At 41.7% G+C, this 25,776-nt stretch overlaps 1 protein-coding gene across 7 annotated transcripts in view; it reads left to right on the forward strand.

Annotated features, from left to right (window-relative positions):
• The first annotated feature begins 824 nt into the window (after positions 1 to 824).
• Positions 825 to 25,776, forward strand: part of Dnm3 (dynamin 3) — a 467,024-nt gene continuing 442,072 nt past the window's right edge. For all 7 annotated transcript variants that reach the window (XM_041662394.1, XM_041662390.1, XM_041662391.1 and 4 more), the window contains exon 1: positions 825 to 1,156. In XM_041662394.1, the coding sequence (XP_041518328.1) occupies positions 996 to 1,156 (161 nt within the window). In that variant the 5' untranslated portion in view covers positions 825 to 995. The remainder of the gene's footprint in view (positions 1,157 to 25,776) is intronic.

Genomic DNA, 25,776 nt, shown 5'->3' on the forward strand with positions numbered 1-25,776 from the left:
GGGGCAATAGTGTGAAGACGAAGCCAGTGACGACCCCAGGATGCTGGAGGCAACAGAGATTTCTATGGCGTCTCTAACCTTTATGTTACTTAAAGTCGCTGGACAGTCTTCAGGTAGGGTATGTGCAAGACCAGAAAACATTGCACACTAAATCCAGTCAATATTCAAAATGCACAGGACAGAGAACCGCTGTTAAGGAGGTGAAGAAGCATGACCATTTATCCTTGTATATCCACCATTAGGCACAGAACCTTTTCGGTGTGCTGAATTTAACAGAACAAGTGCAGACTGCATGGTTATTGACATACTTCACAGCTAATCTCTTTGTCCTGTTCAGGAGCTAAAAGGACTGCTAGCTAAGGCAAGGGTTCCCAAAGGCCCGAATGGATTGAAGGGGTAGGGAACAGAAAGTTTTAGGAACTCACGTTAACTTACAGAATGGTGGTGGTGGTGGTGGTGGTGGTGGTGGTGGTGGTGGTGGTGGTGGTGGTGGTGGTGGTAGTGGTGCATGGTGCAGCTGATGACAGTGTTCGGTTGTTAGCTGATGGCTGTGCTTTCTGCTGGATTTTGTTAGGGTGCTCCTTGAAAAGGAACAGCAATGCCATATGGGAGTGATTTGATCAAGTGCAGTAACTTTGCCCTTTAACCTGGGTGGTGGCATCTGGCCACAGCTGGGAGGCAGTGCACGGCGCGGCTGGCCGGGGCAGGAGGGTTGGAAACTCTAGGGAGGAGCAGGCGAGGGGCGTGGTGTGGGCGTAACCATGTGGAACTAGGCCACGCCTCCCTCTCATCTCTCGCCTGCGCAAGCGCGCTGTGGGCCGTTAGCTGTCAGGAGCCTTCCAGCGGGCGGTCGGGATCCGACGTCTGTGCCGGGACTCAGCTGTCTGAGCCCCGCGCAGCAACCACCCTGACAAGCAAGCTCCCCGACACCCGGGCTGCCTGTCAGGTCATAGAGTTCGGCGGAGACCTGTGGGGCAGTTGGTCGCTCAGGCAAGATGGGGAACCGGGAGATGGAGGAGCTGATCCCACTGGTGAACCGTCTGCAGGACGCCTTCTCGGCGCTGGGACAGAGCTGTCTGCTGGAGCTGCCGCAGATTGCCGTGGTGGGCGGCCAGAGCGCCGGCAAGAGCTCGGTGCTCGAGAACTTCGTGGGCAGGTGAGCGCACTGCGAGCGCGGTGGGGGCGCGGCCGTGGGGGCGCCCCTGCTCCAGGCCGTTGGAACGTGGACTGGTGTGGGGAGCCCGAGGGTGGACTAGAGGCTGTGGCGGATTGGGGGCAGAACAGTAGTGTCACTGTAGCAGGCGGGGTCCTCCCTGCTCTGGGCATCCTTCATCCCCGCATCCTCCACCCCGTGGTGACCCCCTGTCTGCCTTTCATCCTGCTATACAAAGCCATTTCCTCCCCACCCTTGGTGGGGGAGTCGGGGTCCGCCCCAGGATCCACTTCCCTCGCTGGGAAGCCTCTGGCAGCCTCGATGCGCAGCTCGGTGCTTTCCAGTCCCCTGGTCTTTTCCTCGGTCTCAACGACCTCCTCCTTTTCCTGTCACCCTCCCCGAAGCTCTCAGCTCTGCTGTGGGGATTCACCCCTCCTCCTCTGTTCTTTTCCCCTCGCTCTGGCTCTCCAATCTCTCTACTGTTTGAGACAGTCATCGCCTGCCCCGAGCTGGGGAGGCGGGGTGTGTGGACCCAGAAATCTCTGTGGTGAATGCTTTTCCGGAGATGCTAGCATGCCTACAATTCGCCCCAGGAGCAGAAGAATAAACGGTGGTGTGTTTGAGTGTGCACCCATTCACTGCTCAGACATGACTGAAAACCCGAGACCTCTGGGGGTGACCATGGACTTGTCACGTTCAGGTGCCTTGTCATTCCTGCATCATCTCAGAACTGACCAGCATCTTTCTCCACTCTGTGCCCCCCTCCCCCCAGCATCCTCTTGCGTTCCTTAAGCTCTTATTTATCTCGCTGGTCTTCAAACTAACATACAGAATCCAAATTGTAGTTGTGGCTTTCTTTATGTCTCCCAATTTAAAAACAAATGAAAAATTATTGTTGTTTTAAGTAGGGAATCAACGTTTCTTTTAGTGAACAATTCAGGGAGGATTAGTTACCCTAATGGCCTTGCGTGAGGAGCGCACCATGAAGGCTGAAATCGTCTTCCCGGTTAGTAAACCAGGTAGAATGTATCCCAGTGAAGAAGGTGGGCTGGGGCGGGAAGGGGGGCTTTCGGAGATTGCACTTTATTCTTTTATTTGGCTGTCGAGCTACTTGTGGTGCAGAGGGTTCCTGCTGCGGTCCTCCACCCCCTTCTTTTATTGCTTGGCAATGTGTAAACTGTAACGCTGACAATTCCCACATTTTGGGGTATGAACATCCTAAAGTGCGTTTTCTTTTTTTCCTCCGATGATGCGCCACCTCTCAGAGATACGCTTCATTTTTCTTATTTCAATACGAACTAGAAAGATAAAAAGTGGAATTGCTGGCAAGTGGCTGCTACCTTTGGGTAGTTAGCCTCCTTAGTCACTTCCCCATGTTTTTATAATTCATTTTGCTCAATAAGAATAGCGATAGCAAAACATTTTGCCTGTGTCACCTCAGACTTCTGTAAGGCAAGGAGCTATTTGGTAATACTTATTTTAAAAAACCTTAAAGATTAAAATTGTGTTTCAAATGCAACAGCCATGTTTTTATGCATCTTTCTTATAATTTATTTGGATGTGCATTTAAGTATATCTTGGCGAGTGCCTTTGAACTCAATGTAAATTCTATGCATATGTCTCAGTTCTGTTCTCCAGGTCTGAAAATCTGAACAGTCTTAACGTTATAAAGCAAGTATGCTGATTTCCCTTTGCTAGCTGCATTCTTTTGTAATGAGAATGAAAGAGGAGATACAGTAGAGGAATATATTTAATTTTGAACATTTTTTCACAATTAAGTGAAAAATAGTAACTATAAAAATCAGAGCACTTACCAGAAGGCATCGGTGATTTGCTGCACTTTATCAAGTTTTACTAGTAGTTCCTGTTGGGATGATAAAGAAAATAAGGAACATAGAAGAATATGCTCCTTAAGTAAGCACATCAAGTCTTTGTTAGCCTCAGGGTGGCATCTGCCTAGCACAGCTTATATATTAAGGAGAAAACTTAATTAGAAGGTCATTTGACTTTAACCAAGATTTTGGTCATTGAATTATTGAAGAATCTAATTTCTAATTATAACTCAACCTTAGGGGAAAAAAATCTCTCCATTTTCAGAAGTAAATCAGCCCAGGATTTTTTTTTTTTTAAAAAGGTATTCATGTTTCACTTTAACCTCTTAGCTTTTTACTAACCAGGAATTTTATAACCGATATAAAGTTCTTTAAAATGCACTGTTTCTTCTCTACTCATAGCTGTTTTCATTTTAATGCTTGACCAATGGTGTAGTGATAGAGTATAATCAAGCTCCAGGCTCTTCAGCTATGTAAATTATTTGCTTCTGAATGAAGCCTGTTCTCTTCAAATAGTGTTGCATTTATTGATTGATTTATTGACCACTTAACAATACACCTTCAGTAGCCAACCATGTCTTTCTCCCCAAAATTGTTTGCCTATGTTGATTTTTTTCTAGATACCATTGAACGCATTTGGATGTGAATGTGTTTATTTAGCTTTATCTGTAAAACTGATTTTGGGGTGATAAGTTTGAGTGTATTATGAATAAAATGCATCATGAATGAACTCCTTGTTTGTGATATTCTTGCTGAAACGACAAATTTGCATATTAATGTGACATAGTGTGAGTAGCTAGATTGTTTAGATTGTTCAAGGAGCGCCTATATGCTGGCAGTGAGAAGCTGCTTAAGGTCTATGGGTCTAATCCACAGAGAGTGAAGCCAGGGATTGAAGGAAGATAGGGCTTCACTACCGGGCTCAAATCTGTCCATTCGTCCAGTTTGTAAATGGAAGAATCGAATCTATTCAACCGCTTTCTTACTTGTGTATTCATGTGAACTTTCTTGCCTCCCTTCCAGTTGAACTCAGGGCCTTGTGCATGCCAGGAAGGTGCTCCACTGCTAGCTGTAGTTCCAACCCTTCTCCCCTTTTAAACAAAAAGACTTGAATCATGATGTATCCAAGGCAGGGCTTGAACTTGTGATAGTCCTTTCTCAGCTGCCTGGGAGCTGGGTTTATAGGCCTGAGGCACCTGCATAAAGAGAAAGGAGGCTTGGTTCTAAACACGCAGGCTTAGAGGGCAGCCATGATGAAAACAATGGCTGGGATTTTCTGAGTGATTGCCACACGCTGGATACTATCTTGGGTGCTTTAACATGAATAATCTCATTTAATCCTCATAAAACTCCAAAGAGTTAGGTACGTTCATTCATTTCATTTCACCTAATAGTAAATTAAAATGTAATGAGCTTGAGCAAGTCACTCATGGCTAATTTGAGTTAATGTAAAAACTTTAGTTCAACCTGAGGTGTCAGAGCTCTTTAAAGCCCGTGTGCTGTACGGCCTGATCCTTCTGGTCAATACTTTCAGCATCTTTCCTATTGGTCTTATAACCCTGGGCATATGAACTAGAGACTGCTGTATTGATAAGTCTACTCCTATTCTGTTGTGCTTAGAAGTATCGATTAAAAAACACAGATTTTTATTTACTATATTAGACGTTCCTGAAGATAACTCTGAAATGTAATTGGTTGTTTCCTTAAGTATGTGTTTAGAGTGCATACAACTTGTTTATTGAGGTGCTAAGTGAAAGCTGAGCTAGCTGTTAATGTGCAAATGTTTTTAATGATACACTTGATAGCAGCATTAGTTATACAATGCTAATTATATAGGCAGGAGATTTCATGTTCTTTTGTTCCAGTCTGAGTGGTAAACAGACCTCCAATTCTAAGACTTTTATGGTTAATGGAAACCAGATAAAAGATTTTTAAACATTGACTGTACTTATGGGAGTTTGTTTCAATGTGGAAATTTCTCAATAACATTTTTCTGTTTACTTACGAGTTTGAGGGAAACCGTGATGATGTCATTGAATATGATCAGACAATTAAATCTAAAATTTATGTGGCTTAACTACTAACCTTTTCTCAATTCTTTTGACAGATTTCATGAACATGTTTAAAATTGAGTAAGAGTCCTCTGATTGTGAACAAGGTTAAAACTTATTAAACCAGAGCACATTTGTATTGAGGGGAAGGATCTTGTTAAAACAGCAAAGCATGTAAGTTAGTAGATTTTTAAAAAGGAAATGGCTCTTAGGATTATACTTACTAAGTTAATGGATGCTGACAAAATGTGAAACTTATTGAAAGTTATGCTTAGAAAGTTCCAGGGAATTATTCAGTAAAATATAAAAAATGTGAATGGTTCTTCATCTAACGCGTCGGTGGAAGCTGAAATTATGAATCCATGTGTGCTGAGTCAGCATTCTATAACGCCTGCTAAGAATATAATTGGTTTACAGTTAGTAGGGCTTATCCACCACACCAGCATTTCCTGTTTAAATACTAGTAATGTCTGAAAAAAAAAACAGGGCTAAGTGAAGTGGCTTTGATAGAATATCTTTGATTTGGATTTATTTATGATTAACCAATATAAAAATGTTCTTAACATTTTAAGGAACGAAGCGGGGGGACTGAGAAGGTGGCTTCTCGGTGATTAAGTGTGCTTGCTGTGCGAGTGTGCGGACCTGAGTTCGGATCCTCAGTACTCACAATAAGTTAGGCATGTCCTTGAGTGACTGTAACCCCAGAAACAGGTGGATCCCAGGAACTTGATACCCAGCCAGCCTCGTCTGAACTGCAGGTTTCAGGTTCAGTGAGAGACCCATCTCAAAAAACTAGAGGGAGAGCAAGAGATTAAGATGCCTGCCTCTGGCACGCACCCACACATGTAAATGTGCATAGAGCCCTCTCCACATTATAATTCATACAAAAAATAATGATCAAGAGAATGAAGTTGGGGCAGGCATAGCATCTCATGCCTCTAATGTACTCGGGATGCTGAGATGCTGAGGGCAGCCTGGGCTGTAGTGTGAAACTCTGTCTCGACACTTGTCCCACAAACCACCACTTCATCACAAATAAAACTGTGGGGTAGGCAGCCTTCCATAATCTCAGAGGAATGGAAACAGTATCTAGGCACATTAGAACATAGGGTTTTGGGTTCTCTATCAATGAAATATATTATTTGATTTATACGTTAGTATGCTTTCTATTGCTATAACAACATTATAGAGACTGGATAATTTTTTAGAGAAATGAGGTTTATTTGGCTCAAGGTTTTAGAGGCTGGAGACTCAAGCCGCACTGTATGGATCTGGTGAGGGCTTCACGGAAGGTGGCTTCAGGGTCAAAGTGTATGTGAAAGAGGTACAGGTCTCATGGGAAGCTGGGAAGCCTAAGAGAGAAAGTGGGGGAGGGAAATGTTTTTCTCTTATAACAGCCACCTTGAGAAAGTGTACCAACTCCTTCGGAGATAAATGTCTAAATCATCCATCTCTATCAAGGCCTACATCCTAACAGTTCTCCCACCCCTTACCTCTGACAACAGAAGCCAAGCTTCGGAGACAAACCCTGCCCAAACCAGCAGCGCGTGGCAGTGAGGCTGTTCTTAGACCTCTCCTTTTTTGTGGCTACTGTTACACAGTTTAAAAGATGAAGTTTTACTCATTATGCTGGTCTTACTTACTTTTAAGTGGACCAAAGGCAGCCAGGAAAAGGGGACTTTTCCTCTCCAACCAGGGCCAAATTAAGAGAGCTAAAAGCTAATGTACTGTATAGAATAATCTAATATTCTATATGGACAGAGGTTTTCCATTTCCCCATCTAAGCCCACATTGCAAGTTCTGATATTATCAACATTGATGTGAAAACCCCAAAGGGTTATGACACACACATGTTTCAGTAATGGAGGAAGAGCAGGCCAACACTAGTTTAGGCCTTCCTGGGTATACATTTCTGGACTCTGCTATGTAGTCTCCACATAGCAGAACCTCTCAGTTTTTATAGTTTTCACATCCAAATGTCAATGGGGATAAAACTCAGAGGCAGAGAAGCAAGCTGTTCATGTAGATCACAAAACTTGACTTAACCTTAGGCATGACTCTTATTGAAATTACTGAGAAATATAGAGATAACACCAATGAACATTTATTTATTGAATTCTAAATATAGTGGGCATATAAAACACCAAGATGATATGTGTGTGTGTGTGTGTGTGTGTGTGCGCGCGTGCGAGCGCGCGTAGAGAACTGTCAAGCCATTAAGATGTCTCAGTATGGAAAGGTAATTGTTCTGCCACCTTGATAACTGGGTATCCGTGAGGCCCACAATAAATCTGCTGACTCCACACATGTGTCATGGCGCACATATCCCCCTATGCTAATAACAGATAAAACTAAAATACAAGAAATGACAGGACAGAGTGTGAGATCATAACTTGCAAATGAATATATAAGATCAAGGCTGTTCACTATACTGTCAGTTAATTGGGATAAAAGCTTACAGCCTATCACTTTAAAATAAACCAGCTCTCCCCAAGCTACAACTCTGAAGTTGATCCAGGATTTAAGTGGAAAGTTGACAATATGTGGGTTACCAGTGTTATTTTAGCTCAAGGCAACATGTACTGAAGTATCAATGTCAAGGCAGGGAGGTGGTGATCTGGGTCTCAGTGTCTGACTTGACAACAAGCCATTGAATTTAGACTGACTTTTTAATCACAAAGAGATACTGTACATTATAGAGGGCCGAGAGGAGAGGAGCAAAAAGAAAAGACGTGGAGAGATTAAAACAAAACTTAGGGTAGAGGGGAGGATCTCAATGATAGAATATTTGCCTAATAATGTGCAAACACGTGCGTGCGCAGGCACACACACACACACCCCTCCCTCCAACGCACTAATAGTAAAGAGGAATTCCATTTGCTTATTTCAGAATGAAGCATTTACTTTGAGAGGGAAAAGCATAAAAAAGGGAAAAGATTTTATATAATGTGTATTGCTTGGCATGGTGGCATATCCCTTTATTCCCAGCACTCTAGAGGCAGAGGTAGGTCAATCTTTGTGAGTTTGAGGCCAGTCTAGTCTCCACATGGAGTCCCAGATTAGCCAGAACTACATAGTGAGACCCTATGTCAATAAGCACATAATAAGATGTATTTTTCAGAAAGCATTTTCACCATTTGAGCATGTTTATTAATAGCGCACTAATGGCATTTTGCACACGTGTGGCTGTGCATAGTTTGTCTTCTCTTCCTTTTCCAGAAGCGAGAACACTTGGCGTCACAAAAGATTGATGTATGAAACTTCCCTCTGGTTTAATTTTCACTCATTTCCGAGAGATTTGTCCAAGGTCAGGAAAAGTTAGCCAGCTGGCTTTGGAACTTGATGTTCAGAACTTGTAGCTTTGCCTTCGTTTTCATTGTCTCCTCTCCCTCCTCCCATTGTTTCTGAGTGCCTCCCTCTCACCCCCACCCTGCCTCCTCCGGTCCCCATTCCTCTGCAGTATTGGACCTGACCTTCTCCTTGACACTCCTCAGGATCATTCCTCGTGGTAGCGTGCCAGCACTGACAACACATTGTTTTTTTTCCACACAGAAGGGTAGATGAAGACGGGGAGCAGAGTTCTTCTCAGATTTAGACAAGATACTTTTCTGAGGTGGTTTACCCCTGAATAAAGTATGAGATTTAGAAGACCAAATCGCACACTTGTTATTAATGTCTAGGTTGGCATCAGCTAGAAAGCTAAGCCTGTCACAGTCACCCTCAGGGCTCTTTTTAAACCAAGGCATGCTTCTGAAAAAACTGTAAATAAATAATAGAACCAAATAGGTCGCTACTTAAAGAAATGGATGGATTTCTAGGTAAAAGATATATTGGGTAGCAAATACACATCCTTCAGCTCGCCTGGATCACATTCTTGCTTTTATTGCGTTTGCAGTCTTTGAGTGAATTGAGTGGCATTAAGGCCTGATATTATTATATAAGTAATCTCAATAGTTAGTTTTTAACAAGCATTGATATTATTTTAAATCCTTAATTGTGCAGAGAGATCTCTACTTCCAGGTGCTGAAAGGGTAGGGTACATCAGTGATTCTTTGTGACAGTATGTCATGTCCCCACTTCAAGGAAATGATGGAGCTAGGAGTCGCATATATAGGCATACAGAAATAGGGCTTCTGAGGCAGCCCTTCGTCTATTGTTTCAGTGGCTTGGAATAAAAAAGACAGATCCACTTAAATAAGTAATTTTATGGGTGAGTCTCAGCTAGGGTTTCCATTGCTGCAATGAAACACCATCACCAAAGCAACTTGGGGAGGAAAGGGTTTTTATTTGGCTTACACTTCCATGGCAGAAGGAAGTCAGGCCAGGAATTCAAAGCAGGGCAGTAATGGAGGCAGGAACTGATACAGGGGCCGTGGAGCAGTGCAGCTTACTGTCTTGTTCCTCATGGCTTGCCCAGCCTGCTTTCTTATAGAACCCAGGACCACTTGCCCAGGATGGCACCGCACACAATGGGTCCAGCCCCCCCCCCCCCCCCACACACCCATCACTAGTTTAAAAAATATTCACAGGCCTGCCTACAACTCAATCTGTTGGAGATATTTTCTTAATAAAAGGTCTCTCCTTTCCGATGACTCTAGCCTGTATTTAAGTTGACATAAAACTGTCCAGCACAGTGACCAATCTTGCTCATGGTTTGTGTGTTTTTAGAGGCCCTTGGAAAGCAGCTTTTGGGAAGGAGCCATTGCATTATGGCGATAGGGCCTGTGTTTGGCTGGCTGAGTCTGAGTCCCATCTCTGAATCTCACTAATATAGTAGGGGAGTTAACCTTCCTGGACTTTAGTTTACATATCTGAGTTAATTTTTGGGGTGTGTGTGTGAGTGTGTGTGTGTAACTTCTGAGATGATGCCTTATTTCTGACCCAAAAGATACATCCAATAAATTATGGCACTGTGCCTAAATCTTTTATTTAGACTAGATGTTTTTTGGACATTGGAAACATAAGCCAAGCATGGCTGTTCTCTCCTATAATTTCATTGCTTGGTTGCTTGGGAAATTGAGGCAGGGAGTTTTGCCATGAGTTTCATGTGCCCAGGTAAGATGGAGAGTGTGAGATCCTGTTTCAAAACAAACAAAACTAAATAAAAAGCAAAACCAAAATCAAGCTAACAGAAAACAAAACAAAAGCCAACCCACCCAAAATAAAAGAAAATGTAGGAATGATCTGTTGTGTGTGTGTGTGTGTGTGTGTGTGTGTGTGTGTGTGAATGTAACAAAATTAAAGTTGCATCAAAATACATTTTCAACCTTGCCAGCTTAGGGCATCTTTGGGGCTTCCTGAGAGAAACAGTCGCTCACATTCAGCACTAGCACAATGAGACTGTGTTCTTTCAATAGATACATATACATACACTGAATTAAATTACTTCTCCCAGCAGTTTCAAAGCACTTTTTTGTTTATTAATTCATTAATCTTTACAAGTTCCCTGAGAGGGTAGTAAAGCATATTTTGTTAATTTAATTTATAAATGAAAACTATTTAGTTGACACACAAGGAGTCCCAAGGTAACTCCTGGAGACAATGAATGTAATAGAATTAGTAACGGGAGTAAGAGAATGGACTTCGCAGCCATCCTCAGCCATTCTAGAGAATAGATTTATTTTGTTACTTTAAAAACAATTTATGTTGTGTGCATGTGTGTGTGTGTGTGTGTGTGTGTGTGTGTGTGTGTGTGCTGGTGGTCACAGCACAGAGGTCAGAGGACAACATGTACAGTTGGTTCTCTCCTTCCACAAAGTGGTTCCCAGAGATGGAACTCAGGTCAGATGGCAGCAGACTCCCTTGCCTTCTGAACCATCTTGTTGGCTGGATAGGTCTTAAGGAAGGCATTTGATTCTGTTATATAAAGAACACCATTTTTATTTGAAATGTTAACACACACACACACACACACACACACACACACACACACACAGAGTGACAAGTGCCCAAACCCACTGAGCCACCTCAATGAGAATTAGGGGTATTTCTAATTCAAGTTTGTGGATTTGGTATATACCGGTGGGAGGTCTGTCCCTTGTCAACATTGAAGAAGTATCTCAGGTGAACTGTGGTAGCAAAATGGTGCCTTCCACTTCTGGCTTGTCTTCCTCAGCTTCCTCTGGCGTCAAGTGCCTACCTTAGGTGCATCTGCAGGGTTCTTACTATGTGGCTGGTTTCCTGTCTATTTTCCCAATATGTATGCCTGTTATTATTATTTTATATAATGTGATGATGACATACAGCAGGAGCTAAATGAGTGCTTTAGCTACATGATCCTGGAGAAGTCATGGCTACAGGAGCTTTTGGAAGCTGGTCACTTTGTAGCCACAGCCCAGTTAGCCTTCTTTTCATGCAGTCCAGTACACAAGCTCAGGGAGTGGCGTCTTCTAGGATGGATCTTCACGCCTCAGTTAGAGCCACCAAGCTGATCCCTCATAGGCGTACCTGAAGGCCTGTCTCCTAGGTAACTCCAGACCCTATTGACAATAACCCTTAATCATAAAGGTTGCAACCTTTTGGTGGGCCATAGTGTCAAAGTAGTTGGTTGTGATAGCCTTGACGAAGGCACCCAGCTGTATCTAAGGTGATAATCATAGTTATTTGTCATCTAGGCAGCATTAGGCTTTACTCTGGTTCTTCTTAAGGCTGTTGAATGTGTCTGCACCATTTTAAATCCAATACTCTTTTAATCCTTTATTGATTCTGCATTTAAATGGTTGAACTTATCTTTTTTGTGATAGAAGGCACAATTCCCATTATATCATACTATCCTATGAGAATGAGTTAAAATGGAAATCATTTTAGTATGATTTTAAAAAAAAATTACTGTCATTTAATTGAAAAAGTTAAATGTGGATGCAATAAAATCCAGTCATATGCAATAAAAGTTGCCGTTTGTTCATTGCGGCTTCTTAAGATAAGTCATTTGTCTTCACGTCTACCATATTACTTCTGGGCTTATGTTTTCTTTGGGTGTTGTTCACACGTGCACATGTGGGGAGACCGAAGATAAATATCCAGTGTCTTCCTTAATTGTTTTCCTAAAGCTCCCTGATTTGACTGGATAGCCAATGAGCTTCAGGGATCTTCCGGCCTCTACCTCCCCAGCGCTATGCTTACAGACATCTAAACTCAGCGCCACATGCTCTTCTGGCAAACACTTTCCTGGCTGAGCCACTTTCCCGGCCCCGAGTTTATACTCTCATTATGTGAAATTTAATTTTGATGGCAGAGAGAGTTTAATAAACTTGCTTGTAGTTCGCTGACAGGAGCAATTGAGTTCTGTTTGAACACAGCTTAGCAGATGGGTTGCGTTGTCGGCTGAGAGTCCACTCTGTCAGAGCTGTGGGAGGCGCTCTGGGAGCAGTCAGTTCTACAGAAATTCGGTACCCAGTAGAATCTGATATGCGCAACACTGGTATCATGGGGAAAAGCAAATGTAGCGGTGACCTTTATTGTCGCGACTTGACAGGGTTTAGAACCGCCTAAGAGACAAACTTCTAGGTTTGTCTGAGAGATTGCTTTCCCAGACGCTTAACTGAGGAGGGACCGGAGGCACTCCTCTATGAACTAGGGTCCTAGACTGAAGGAAAAAGAGGAGGTGGGGTGGGGCACGTGAGCATTCGTCTCTCTTCCTTCTTGCTGTAGACACAGCGTACCCAGCGGCCTTGCGCTCTCGCTCCACCTTCCTTGCCAAGATGGCCTGTACTCCCAAACCATGAGCCCCTATCAACCTTTCTTTCCTCATAGTTTTTGCCAAGTATCTTGTCATAGAATAAAGACTGTAACCAATTTACCAACCTCTCAATTCTTAGGAGGGTTTATCAGAAAACAGTCGCTGGTGGGATATCTTAGTTTGATGCTGAATATCTAGAAAACAGAATTGGAACAAATGATTTGAAATTACAAAAAGATTTCAACTTCACATAAGGGTGACTGCTCACTCTAGCAGCTAAAGATGTCTAGGCAGTGTTGTACCCATAGGGGACAGAGGACTGCAGAGTCACTCACTGGCTGCTAGGTGTGTGGCAACTGGGAGGAGGACTCTGCCAAAAGCACTTTGAAGATTCTTTGAAATAGTTTGTGACTGAGCTTAATGGGTTTTAGAGAGGGATCAGGTTTTTTAAAAAAATGTATATTTTTTTAGGCTTCATCTAGGTAGATAACAGATACATGAAACTGCTAAGACTCCCTGGGTCTATCCTTTTTGGTATTCTAAGAGAAAAGGTAGCTCTTAGTGTATGGGAGAGAAATGCAATTGCTTATGGTACAGTTCATTGAAGGAAGTAGATGTAAGTAAGGCTGTCATAGAGGACTGATGTTAAAATATTTTCTTAAATTTTCATGTTTACCTCTGTGTGTGTGTGCGTGCGCACATGTGTGTATGTATAGATAGGTTAGAGAAAAGATTGCTTGAGTTGGTTCTTCCCCCACAATCTGAGTCCCAGGCATGGAACTCAGGTCCTCAGGCTCAGTGGCAAGGCTATTTGCCTGCAGAGCCATTTCACTCCCTGAGACCTGAGTTCTCAATCCTTCCACTTCTTAACCTTCACGTCCTTTAGAGATGTCCAATGTAGAAACCCAAGAAAGCATATCTATCATTTCCTCTGTTTTCAAAGTCTTCTTCCTAAATCTCTTGCCTGATTTCTACATTCAAAATACCCTCTGGGTCTATGGGTGTGGCTACTCAGGAGAACGATTGTCTGACATGTATGAAACCCTGGGTTCAATCCCTCAGCATAAAAATGGCACATGCCTGCTATCCCTGCGCTTGGGAGGTGGAGACAGGAGGACCAACAATTCAAGGTCATCCTCTGCCACAAAGTGAGTTTGAAGCCAGCCTGGGCTCAAGGTCATCCTCTGCTACAAAGTGAGTTTGAGGCCAGCCTGGGCTACATTGAAATCCTTGTAAAAAACATATCAAAACTCTCTTCGATGTACCTCTCCTTCATCCTCATCTCAACAGTTCTGGTGACGGCTCTCCCCATCTCATACTTGGGTGACTGGCAGCATCCTGCTTCCTCTAGCCGCATTCAACTATTCCACCACACTGTTCTGGCCTCAGGTAGAAACTTCCAAAGCACGGCTTTGATGTTTCCTCTTCTCAAGATCTCAAAGCTAACGCTCCCCCCCCCCCCCCCCCGTACTATTAACATCACCTCTTGAGTTTTCTTCGACGCCTCTGGCTTTTGCCTGCCACTCTTCCCACTTGGTATTTATCTCTCTTCTTGTCCATTTGTGCCCACACCAGGCATTTCTGACCACAGAGGTGCAAGCATGGCTTTAGGAGAAGGTGCTGTTCCATAACCAGAAGGAATTCAGATAGTCAAGCTGGATGTGCTATCTACCTTATGAAATACATTGTTTTGGGGATGGAAAGGCAGTCTTAAGATGTATATATTTTCCTTCATGGAGTGGGAGACTGGCACAGATTGTGTTTTAAGATCTGAAGAGAAGAACATGTAGTTTGTGAAGCCAGAGTGCCTGGAGTTACATGGCAACTCTGCTACTTTGTAGCTCCATGGTCTTGGGAAGTCATTTAATTTTGCCTGTTTCAGCTTCCTCATCTGTATGGTGGGTCTGTATAGTGAGTTAGCACTAACACTAGACTCGTAGAGGGGCAAAGTAGGTAAGACATGTAAAGCCCTTAAGGTAGTTTCTGTCACATTGTGTTAATGTTAGTCACTCTAACAATGTGCCTGAGCAAGTAGAATTAAAGGAGGAGAAATTCTATTCTGACCCAAGGTGTCAACGGCTCAGTCCGTAGTCAGCTAGCTCCGTTACGGTAGACCTTTGGTGAGGTGCAACAAGGATTCAGTCAATAGTCAGCTAGCTCCGTTACTGTCGATCTTTGGCGAGGCAGAGCAAACATGGCAGTGAGAGCATGTGACAAACGAGGCTGCTGACCTCATTGCAGTTAGGAAAAGGGAAATGGGGGCACTGGGGACAAGCAATACCCTTCAAAGGCATCCTCCCGCAGAAGTAGATTTCTTGGGTCTGCTCCCGCATTCTGTAGTTTCCATCACCTTCCAATACTCTATTCAATCATCAATCCACTCGTTGATTAGACTAAGGTCCTGTGACCCAATCATTTCCTTCAAGTCCCCACCTCTGAACACTACACCAAGGCCTAAACTTTTTGGTGGATACTTCATTTCTAAATTATAAAGTGCACAGCATTTAGGATTATTATTGATGAGGATAAGGGTGCAGAAGGACTTTGGCATCTTTAGGCCTTCAGTGTTGTAGATAATAAACAAGACCCCATTTCTATGTAGAATCCAAGAAAGATTTCATGGCTGGGACTTAAGATGCCCATTAAAGAGTATGAATCTGGCCGGGCAGTGGTGGCACATACCTTTAATCCCTGTACTTGGGAGGCAGAGGCAGACAGATCTCTGTGAGTTCAAGGCCAGCCTGGCCTACAGAACAAGTCTCAGGACAGTTAGTGCTGTTATACAGAGAAACCCTGTCTCAAAACACAAACAAACAAAAATAGTATGAAGAGTATAAATCTGATAAGCCAAGATGGAGTCAAAGGTGCTAGGTAAAAATGTTTTTCTGGAACAAAGAATTTTCCATCTGGCTTAGATGGGGAATGATGGGAGATACCTGGCAGAATGAATTGGGTCCTATGTTGGGCTGCTAAGAAGAGAAACCAGTTCTTAACCCAGTGATGACAACTTTGAGATGAAGATGACCACACACTGACTGCAGTGTACCTGGATGGGGGAGACATCAGGGACACTGAGGAGAATGACTGACATAGTGGTGATGGAGACGTGACTTTCGGTGTTTTTTTACAATGGAAACAGAAAAGGGGTCATTTGAGAGAAAGAGTCTGTGATGACCCCAAGTTAAATGAAGACAAATTGGAGAGAGAAATCCTAAATAATTTTCAGCTTTGACTGGGTCCCTGGAAGAATGTAGTGTAATTTACACAGATCAGTACATCTGCAGAAGGAAGGAACACATCTTCCTGCCACTTCCAACTAATTGAGTCTTTCACTGTAGCTGGGCCTGGTGGCAAAGGCCAATGATTCTAGCGATTTGGGAGACAGTGAAAGGGGGATTACAAGGCCAAGGCGAGGCTGGGTTACAGAGAAAGTCAAGGTTTTCCCTGTCTCAAAATTTAAAGAAAGAAAGACTATGGCTGTGTATATAGCTCAGTGACAGGGTGCTTGCCTAGCATGCATGAAGTTGATCCCAGTACTAGATGTTTGAACCCCCTAAAGCTCAGATGCTGAAGTCAGAATCCCTAGTGTGACTATGTTGGAGACTGGTCTGTAAGAAAGTAATTAAGGGGTCATATGCATGGGGTCATGTCCTAAAAGGATCAGTCACCTTAAAACAGTGGTTCTTGATCTTTCTAATGCTGCACTCCTTAAATACAATTCCTCAAGTTGTAGTGACCCCCAACTATAATATTATTCTGTTGCTACTTCATAACTGTAATTGTGCTACTATTGTGAATTGTAATGTAAGTACCTGATATACCGACTGTCTTAGGTGACCCCCGTGAAAGGGTTGTCGCCCCCCCACCCCAGCAGGGTCATGATCACACATTGAGAACTGTTGCTTTAATAGAAGAGGCCCTAGAAACTTCTTTCACTTTAGTGGGCACAAGAAGGCAAGTCCCATGAGCACCAGAAGGAAGCAGCCATCTACAAGCCGGGAAGAGTGATTTCAGCTCTGCTCTTAGATCTCTGGCCTCCTTGATAGTAGAAATAAATTAGTGTTGTTTAAGCCACTGTGCCTGTGGCGTTTTGTTACAGAAGCCTGGGCAGACTAATGCAGCTGCTTAATTTTTATTGAGTTTTCCCTAGTTAAATTGGTGATGTGGCTTAGATGGATTGGTACTGAGAATAAGAATCCTGGCTTCAAGGAAGAACTTTTGTTTTTTCACCTAGGAAAGAAAATTGCTTCATTAGCTCTTGCTTTTGTCAAACTAAAGTGCTTGTCTATGTTCTATAGTCCTCTCATCTTTCAGCCTTGTTTCCCCCTCCTTTTTTCTGAGTGATACAGACATATCCATGAGTCTACCATTTTAGCTTCTGCCTGCTTCAGTTGGCTTAGCTTTACCTTCCATCACACATAGATTTGAATGGTAGAGGAAAATGTTACTTAAAAGGTGGTCCATCCCAGGCCCCTCTTCCCCCCAAACCACTACATGAATACAGGTGTAAGATTTACCCAAGGAACTGATCAGTGAAAGGTTCCCGAGATCCCCTCGTGGAAGCTTGTACACGGGCTCTGGAACCAAGCCCGTGAGCAAGCTGTGCTTTCCGAAAGCTCTTTTTGGAAGAGTTTCTGATAAACAGCCAAGTATGGGAGGGAGCTGCTAACCACCACTTCCACAACTCCATTATTTCTGCAGCCATGCTGATGTGACGCAGTGTGTCCTTCTCTCCTGTTATCACGCTGAAACTGCCCTTGTTGAGGGCGCTGATAATCCACACTTAACTTGATTTCCAAATGTATCTGTGCTTAATTATGAGTTCCTACAGTCACTGGATTAAAGCGATCATCATTGACCTCCTGCTCCATAGCAATAGACTCATAATACCTTCTCTACTTGTAATTCTCCAATCTATCCTCCACACAGCCATAATTGGATTGAAATGTGCCATAATTTAGGTCTGGAGTCTCCTGTAAAGGCCCATGTATTGAAGTCTTTGTGGTCAGCCTGGGGACCATTGGTAAGTGGAAAATTTAGGAGGTGAGGTCTCAGAAAACTGAGTTAGTGGTGGCAAACCTCAAATGGAGATACGCATTAGTTACTTTTCTATTGCTGCCATCAAATAACATCAACGAGGCAACCTGTAAAAGAAAATATTTAATTGGGCTCATGGCTTCAGAATGTTAGAGTTCATGTTGGTAGCAGGGGCAGTCGAGAGCTTACGCCTTGAATTGCAAGCACAAGACAGAGTTCATGGAAATGATGGGAGGCTTTTGATGCCTCAAAACCCAATTCTGTGACACAGCAAGGCTATATGTCTCCTAATCCTTCCCAAATGGTCCTACCAACTGGGGACCAAGTCTTCAAATAGATGGCCCTATGGGGGTGGGGCATCGTAGTTGGGGTTATATTGCTGTGATGAAACATCATGGCCAAAAGCCACTTGGGGAGGGAAGGATTTATTTGGCTTACATATCTTGAGTCACAGTCTGTTGAAAGAAGTCAAGGAATTCAGCTGGTCAGGAGCCTGGAGGCAGGAGCTGATGTAGAGGCCGTGGAGGAGTGCTGCTTACTGGATTGCTCCTCATGGCTTCTCATCCTGCTTTCTTATAGAACCCAGGACCACCAGCCCAGGGTGGTACCACCCACAAGGGGTTGGAGCCACAAGGGGCACATCAATTACTAATTTTAAAAGATGCCCTACAGGCTTGCGTACAGCCCAATCCTCTGGAGGCATTTCCTTAATTGAGGTTTGTCTTAGGGTTTATAATTGCTGTGAAGAAAAACTATACCATGCAACTCTTATAAAAGAATAACATTTAATTGGGGTGACTTGTATTTTCAGAGGTTTAGTTCATTACCATCATGGTGAGACACTGTGACACAGAGTCAGGCATGGTGCTGGAGAAGTAGTGGAGAGTTCTACATCTTGACTCAAAGGCAACAGGAAGTGGTCTGAGTGTCTCACTGAGTGAAGGAGACCTCAAAGTCTGCCCCCACAGTGACACGCTTCCTCCAACAAAGCCATACCTGCTCAAACCAAACCACACCTTCTAATAGTGCCACTCCCTTTGGGGGTCATTTTTCCTTCAAACCACCACAAGGTTCTGTCCTCTCAGATTAATATAGGTTGGGTCAAGTTGACATAGAAACTAGCCAGGACAGGAAAGTAATCACATTCAAACTACTACAGGGTCTCCTAGGACCCCCTTTTGTCTGTTTCCTGCTTATCATGAGATGAACAGCTTTGTTTCTTTATTTATTGCTTTTGCTAGGGCCTGATGTCTTGATACAGGACCCAAAGCAATGGGGCCAAGTGACATGGACAGAAACTCTGTAAGTGTGATTCAAGGCAAACCTTTCCTCCCTGACACTGATTTGTATCAGATACTATTTTTCATAGTGGTGCAAAACTAATAGGCACAGCAAGAAATTCAAACTAAGTGACACAACTGTCATGAAACTTCAGCTCCGAATGTTGATTTAGCCCCCAAGTTTCTTGGTGTGTCATACAAGGCCTGGAATGGCCCAGCCTCTCAGGGTTATCTGCTGCTAGTCTCGGTTAGTCTCCCCCTGCACACACTCATCAGTTTCCTTCCTTTCATTCATGTAGACCTTTTTATACAAATAGTAGTATGGCTCTTGGCCATTTTTTTCTCATCTTTTACTCAAATCTGTTTTTCTTTAGGAAGCCTCAGTTACTTCCCACACACTGTTTTCTAGGTATTTGTCTCTCTTCTGGGCATCCAAAATTCTCTTCATGTTTCTTTAATATTATACTTACTATATTGTATCAAATTATCTTTATTGCTTTTACTACTAAATTTTAAATTCCTTAAGGATAGACTTTTTGTATTTGTTTATCTTCAGTTATAGCACCTGGTGACTTCTAAATAAATACTGAGTGAATTAACCAACAAATAAAGGGAGAGGTTTCAGACTTTACCACATTTGACTGCTTTGCAACACATGATGTGGTCCTTTCGGCACCCCCTGCGCTTCAGACCCTATCTTAAGCATCAGAGAGACATGAATAAGAAAATAGGAACACAATCTTTCTCATCATGGTGTTTTCTGTCTAACAGAGACCTAGAAGTATCAAGTAAATGACACCTAAGCTTTGGCCTAGATGCCATGACAGTAATGACTGGGATAAAGAACAAGCATGATAGAAAGGAACGTAGAGACATGCCAGGAAATCTACCTCCAGGTGACACTTTAGCTGGAGGACAGGGACTCAGCCATGAGAATTTGAGGAGTAAGGACTGTTCCCCCAGAAGGAACACTATGTGGCAAGTTTCTGCGGTGTTTCAGAACTGAGTGTTCATGAAACTTAAGTCACTGTCACCACAGCCAGAAAGGAGTGAGAAACATGACAGGGAAAGGTGGCAGAAGGAAGTTAGGTAGGATTTATTGGTGCCCAAAATAGGTTTAGAGTTTATCCAGAGCACAGTGATAAGCACAGAAGGGAGGATTTTAATCAGGGCAATGACATAATCTGATTTACATTTTAGAAAGAATATACGAGGTAGGTATTGTTGAAGAGAGTAGCAGCTGCAGACCCCAAGGTGTTAATATGCCTGAGAAACTGGAATTGCAACTGTATGTAATTTTTAATAACTTCGAGCATGCAGTTAAAAGCAGTGGATTTAGTTATTGCAAAACATGAGATTAATTTGGCACATGAAGCTACTTTTTCAACTGATGTGGGATGTCCTTCTGTACATGTATTGCTTTTATTGACTAATGAATAAAGCTGTGTTGGCCTATGGCAGGGCAGAATATAATCAGGCTGGAAGATATATATATATATATATATATATATATATATATATATATATATATATATATGGAGAGAGAGAGAGAGAGAGAGTAGGCAGAGTCAAGGAGATGCCATGTAGCTGCCTAAGGAGATAGATGCCGGATTGTTACCAGTAAGCCACAGCCTTGTGTCAATGCACAGATTAATAGAAGTGGGTTAATTTAAGTTGTATGAATTAGTTAATAAGAATCCTGAGCTAACAGGACAAGCTGTGTTGTAATTAATATAGTTTCTGTGTGATTATTCGGGTCTGGGTGGCTGGAAATGAATGAACAGTCTCTGTTTACAAAATGACACCCACTGTCTGGCATGGATCCATATAAGACCTAAAAAAAAGCTTAAGAAAAAACCCAGGGCTTCTAGGCCCACAAAAATGGGAGCCAAGTGCAGCTTCTTGGTAGCTACGTTTTTTTTCAGATAAGCTCTGTTTGCTGGTGGCGAGCAGAGGTGCATTTCCTTTAAGAGAAGGCTTCCTGACTCAGCATTAGCAGCAAAAACTGCAGGGCTTCTTTAAGAGAAGACTTCCTGGATCATGCTGGCTCTGGCTCTTTCACGAGGTCCTGAATTTAAATGGGGTTTGTGAGCAGTGTGCTACTAGTTGCTTGATGGCAACATGGACCTGCTGTGTCCCTGGAGTTGGAGTGGTGAGCATGCCTCCACCATGTTGGATGGGGGGAGCCAACATGCAGAACTGTGGAATTGGTCCTAGCCATGCCCAGTTAACATTTAAACAACAACAACAACAACAACAACAACAACAACAACAATCTAATGCTCCTGGTCAGAAAATGATTACAAATATGCAATAAAGACAGATTCAGACAAAAGCAAACCTCTGAATGGGTCATAGTGTGTTTGAAAAATGTATGTAGTCTTGGGAGAGAGAGGAAAAAGACAAGAATGCAGACAGTCATAGATTAAAAGAATAATGATAATAAAATATTAAAAAGTAACAAAGTTAAAAAAAGCCATGTAAAGATGGAAAATACACAAAGAGTCTAGATTATGTATATTATTGTGTTTTCTTTGAATTTTTTTTACTGTGTATGAGCAAACTACAGAGAGATATTTCATTTTATAGGCTGCTAAGCTAAACCAGCATATATATTTCAAAGGTATCTTTACTTCAAAATTTGAGACTAAGGATATACTACTTTGGAAAAGAGGTTCTGCTTTTGTTTCTACTGAAGATAAGAACCTGTGGATTTCTTCTAGGCTAATGTCATCTGATGGACCAAGACCGCCCCCCCCCCACAAAGGTCTCCCTGAATCCTAAAAATACTTCATCCAACAAACAGCAAGAAACAGTTTGGAAAAAGCTATGTCCAAATCCCTAAAATGATTGTTTATAAATGTTTGTTTTCATTTAAAGAGAGATATGATATAAGAATGAATACTTAGTATTGGTATGGAGCTTGGTCTATCGATACAAATTTAAGGTCAATTTGTTGTACTGGGTATATGTATTTCTACTTTTGTTTATGGTATTGTGTTTGTGCAGCTTATTTAAAGATGTAATGTGTAATTAAGAAATATAGATTAATAGTCATCTATAATAGTCAAACTGTAGTCATGTTAGTTAGGTTTTCTAGATATATAGAGATATATTTAAGTTAGATAATCTTCAACACTTCAACGACCTACAGAATATGGCATATAAAAGGTTTTAAGAACTTAGACTTTTCTTGACAATGAGACATGGTAGCACCAATTACTTTAAGAGGATGATGGACATCAAAGAGTCTTCTTATGGAGTTTGCCTGGACTGCTTGACAGTATACTATATGAACTGCACATGCAGGATCCACAGAAAAATGACTGATGAACTTGCCTAAAGAAGGTAAAACAGTCAGTCCTTCAGGGTTCCTGCTTTATGAAAGAGTCTGCAATACATTCTGTAGTGTACAGAAGAAAGTGACTGATAAACTGCCAATATAGGTAGGCCTTTCAAATTTCCTGCTTCATGGAAAAGTCTGCAAGATACTATGGGCCTGTAGGCTGAAGATAGGGCCCCAGCATTACAGAAGAACTTTGGGTGATTGTCTAGGCAGCAAAATATCTCTGTTAATTCTAGAGTTTTGGAAGTTTCTTACAATGTACTTTTTGTTCACTTACGTAATAGTATATCCTTCTGGGGTCTTTGATGGAATTGAAGAATATATAATTATAGTTTCCCTTAGTTATGATAGAAGATAAATTAGATATAAAACTTTAGACTCACAAAGACAGGATAGATAATAGATAATAGAGTATTTTCCTTAATTTGCCAAATGTAAATGGACTAAATATTGTAACCATAATTCTTGCTTGATAACATTTTGTTATATGTAATTTTATTATGTTAAAGTTAAAAACCTTCCTTTTTATTTGAACAGAAAAGGGGAGATGATGTGGGATGTCTTTCTGTATAGGTGTTGCTTTTATTGGCTAATGAGTAAAGGGCTGAATATAACCAGGCTGGAAGAGATATATAGAGAGAGTAGGCAGAGCCAAAGAGATGCTATGTAGCTACTGAAGGAGATAGGTGCCGATTGTTACCAGTAAGCCATAGGCTTGTACCATTGCACAGATTAATAGAAATGGGTTAATTTAAGATATATGAATTAGTTAATAAGAATCCTGAGCTAATAGGCCAATCAGTGTTGTAATTAATATAGTTTCTGTGTGATTATTTGGGTTTGGGTGGCTGGGAAACAAATGAACAGTCTCCGTTTACATCCAACTTTAGGCTTTATAAACTTTCAATATCAATCAAGGATTTCTGATGAAATGCAAGCACATTCATTGAGAGGTACCATGCATTAAAACACATACCTAATTATAAAAAAGTTTTACACACACACACACACACATACTTGCTAGGGGATGAACAGTTGAGGTAGTCTCATGTACCCCAGTCTGACCTCAACGTGAGGAAAGCTTTGACTTTCTGATTGTCCCATCTCTCAAGTTCTGGGATTGTAGGAATGTACCACCATTTCTGGATAAAATGTCTTTTTAATGATTTTTATATGGCTTAAATGTTGAAATAGATAAATTTGGAGTAGCCAAGTTAAATAAAAAATGTGTTGTTAATTTTAATTTTACTTTCCTTTTTCGAAATTAGCTATTTGAACATTAGAATATACAAAATTACTTACATGAGTCTTGTTAAGTTCCCTTTAGACCAGCAGTGTAGTAGATGCTGTGAAGATAATGGGCTACAGCAAAGTGATGATCTAGGAATCGTTTGCAGCTGTCTAGGTAACTGCATAACTGTATCTTCTGTCATGGAGTAATGGTGGAAATGGAGAGAAATATAAAGATTCTAAAAAACTTTAGAAATAGAGACACTATGATTGGCTTATAAATTAGATAAGAAGAGAAAGATGTGCTGGGTGTGGTGGTGAGACACACGCCTTTAATCCCAGCGCTCAGGAGGCAGAGACAGAGGCAGGTGGATCTCTGATTTATAGGTCATATATATCAAGTACAAGTGATACATAGTGAGACCATATCTCAAAACCCCCTAATCCCATGAAAACCAAACCAACTAACCAAACAAACAACCCCAAACCAAACCAAAGAATAATAAAAATTCTTAGGTTTTTAGATTTGACTGTCTTATTGTTGCCACTTCCTAGAAGGAAAGAATAAGGATCATTCATCCAGTGTATGAGTTTGGGCATTTTGGAACCTGTAGCACATGTGGGTGGTTATCAAGGGGAGTCTGAGACCCAGAAGAGAGTTTAACTGAAGATATTAATTAGTAGTTGTAAATACATCATGATGTTTTTACTCTTAACACTCTATTCCCTAAACAATAAAACTTCACTAATAGAAATTACAGAACATACTAAATGGAACGATGTCATACCCTTGTTATTTGGGAGACATAAATATCACCTCAAGAGTACCCCAAATCAGCCTGTAGATTCAAGGCAATACTATAAAAACATGCCAATTTCTGCAGAAACTGACAAGCTGCTCTTAAACTTCATATGGTATTGCAAGTGTTCAAAATAGCCCAAATGATTCTGAAAACAACAACAACAACAACAACAACAACAAAAAACAAGTTGGTGGACTCACACAGTTGAGTTAAAACACCTGCTACAAAGCAGTGCACTCCTGGCATAAGGGTAGACAGCCAAAGAATGGAATAAGAGTAGATTTGGAGTCCAGAAGTGAACGACATGCATGCTCAATTTATTTTTGACAAGGATACAAAGACAATTCAATGGGGGAAAGAGTAGACAATCTAGCAAATAGATTTGGATCAACAGGATATTAAAATGGAAAAGAGTGAGTTTGCATCTCTCTCTTAACACCACATATAGAAGTAAACTCAAAATGGATCAAAGACTAATATGAGCTAAAATTATGAAACATTTAGAAGAAAGCACGGGTCTGAATCATGATGACTCTTTGTTAATAGTTTCTTAACTATTGCACTTAAAGCACAAATGGCAAGTGAAAGCAATTATTAAATTAGAGTTTGTCAGTATTTAAAAGATATATCTTGGGCTGGAGAGATGGCTCAGTGGTTAAGAGCATTGCCTGCTCTTCCAAAGGTCCTGAGTTCAATTCCCAGCAACCACATGGTGGCTCACAACCATCTGTAGAGAGGTCTGGCGCCCTCTTCTGGCCTTCAGGCATACAGACAGAATATTGTATACATAATAAATAAAAATAAATAAAAAAAAGATATATCTTAGATGATGAACAAAACAAAAACCCAACCAAAACAAAAACCTAACCAAATAGAAAGGCCCTACCTACCAAGGACATGAAAGGAAACAAGTGGATAGAGGTAAACCAGAAACTCCCGTGTTTGGTGAGGGGTTATATCCTAGATGTATAAGGAACTTTTAACTCAACCACTGAAAAGACAAATAACACAACTTACAAATGGCAAAAGACTTGAACACACAAATTCCCCCCAAAATACATATGCTAATATGTACATGAGAAGAAGGACCACTCATTAGGAAAGTTCATCTCAAGCCCACGATGAAATAAGATTTTGTATCTACTAGGATTGTCATAATACAGAAGATGAACAATGATGCCTGTTGGTAAGGTTCTAGGAAAATTGAAATCCTCACAAATTGCTGTTAGGAGCTTAAAAATTTGTGGAGGTTCTTTATTTTGTGGGAGGCACTTGTTTGCTAGTGGGAATGAGCCAGAAGAAGGCATGGATGGGGCAAAAAGGAAAGGTGGCAGAGGGAGCAGAATGTTTTTGAGGTGTGGGAGAT

The sequence above is a fragment of the Microtus oregoni genome, unplaced genomic scaffold, assembly GCF_018167655.1.
Source record: "Microtus oregoni isolate MIOR12 unplaced genomic scaffold, Mior012 000013F_ref0000133, whole genome shotgun sequence".
Taxonomy (NCBI): Eukaryota; Metazoa; Chordata; class Mammalia; order Rodentia; family Cricetidae; genus Microtus; species Microtus oregoni.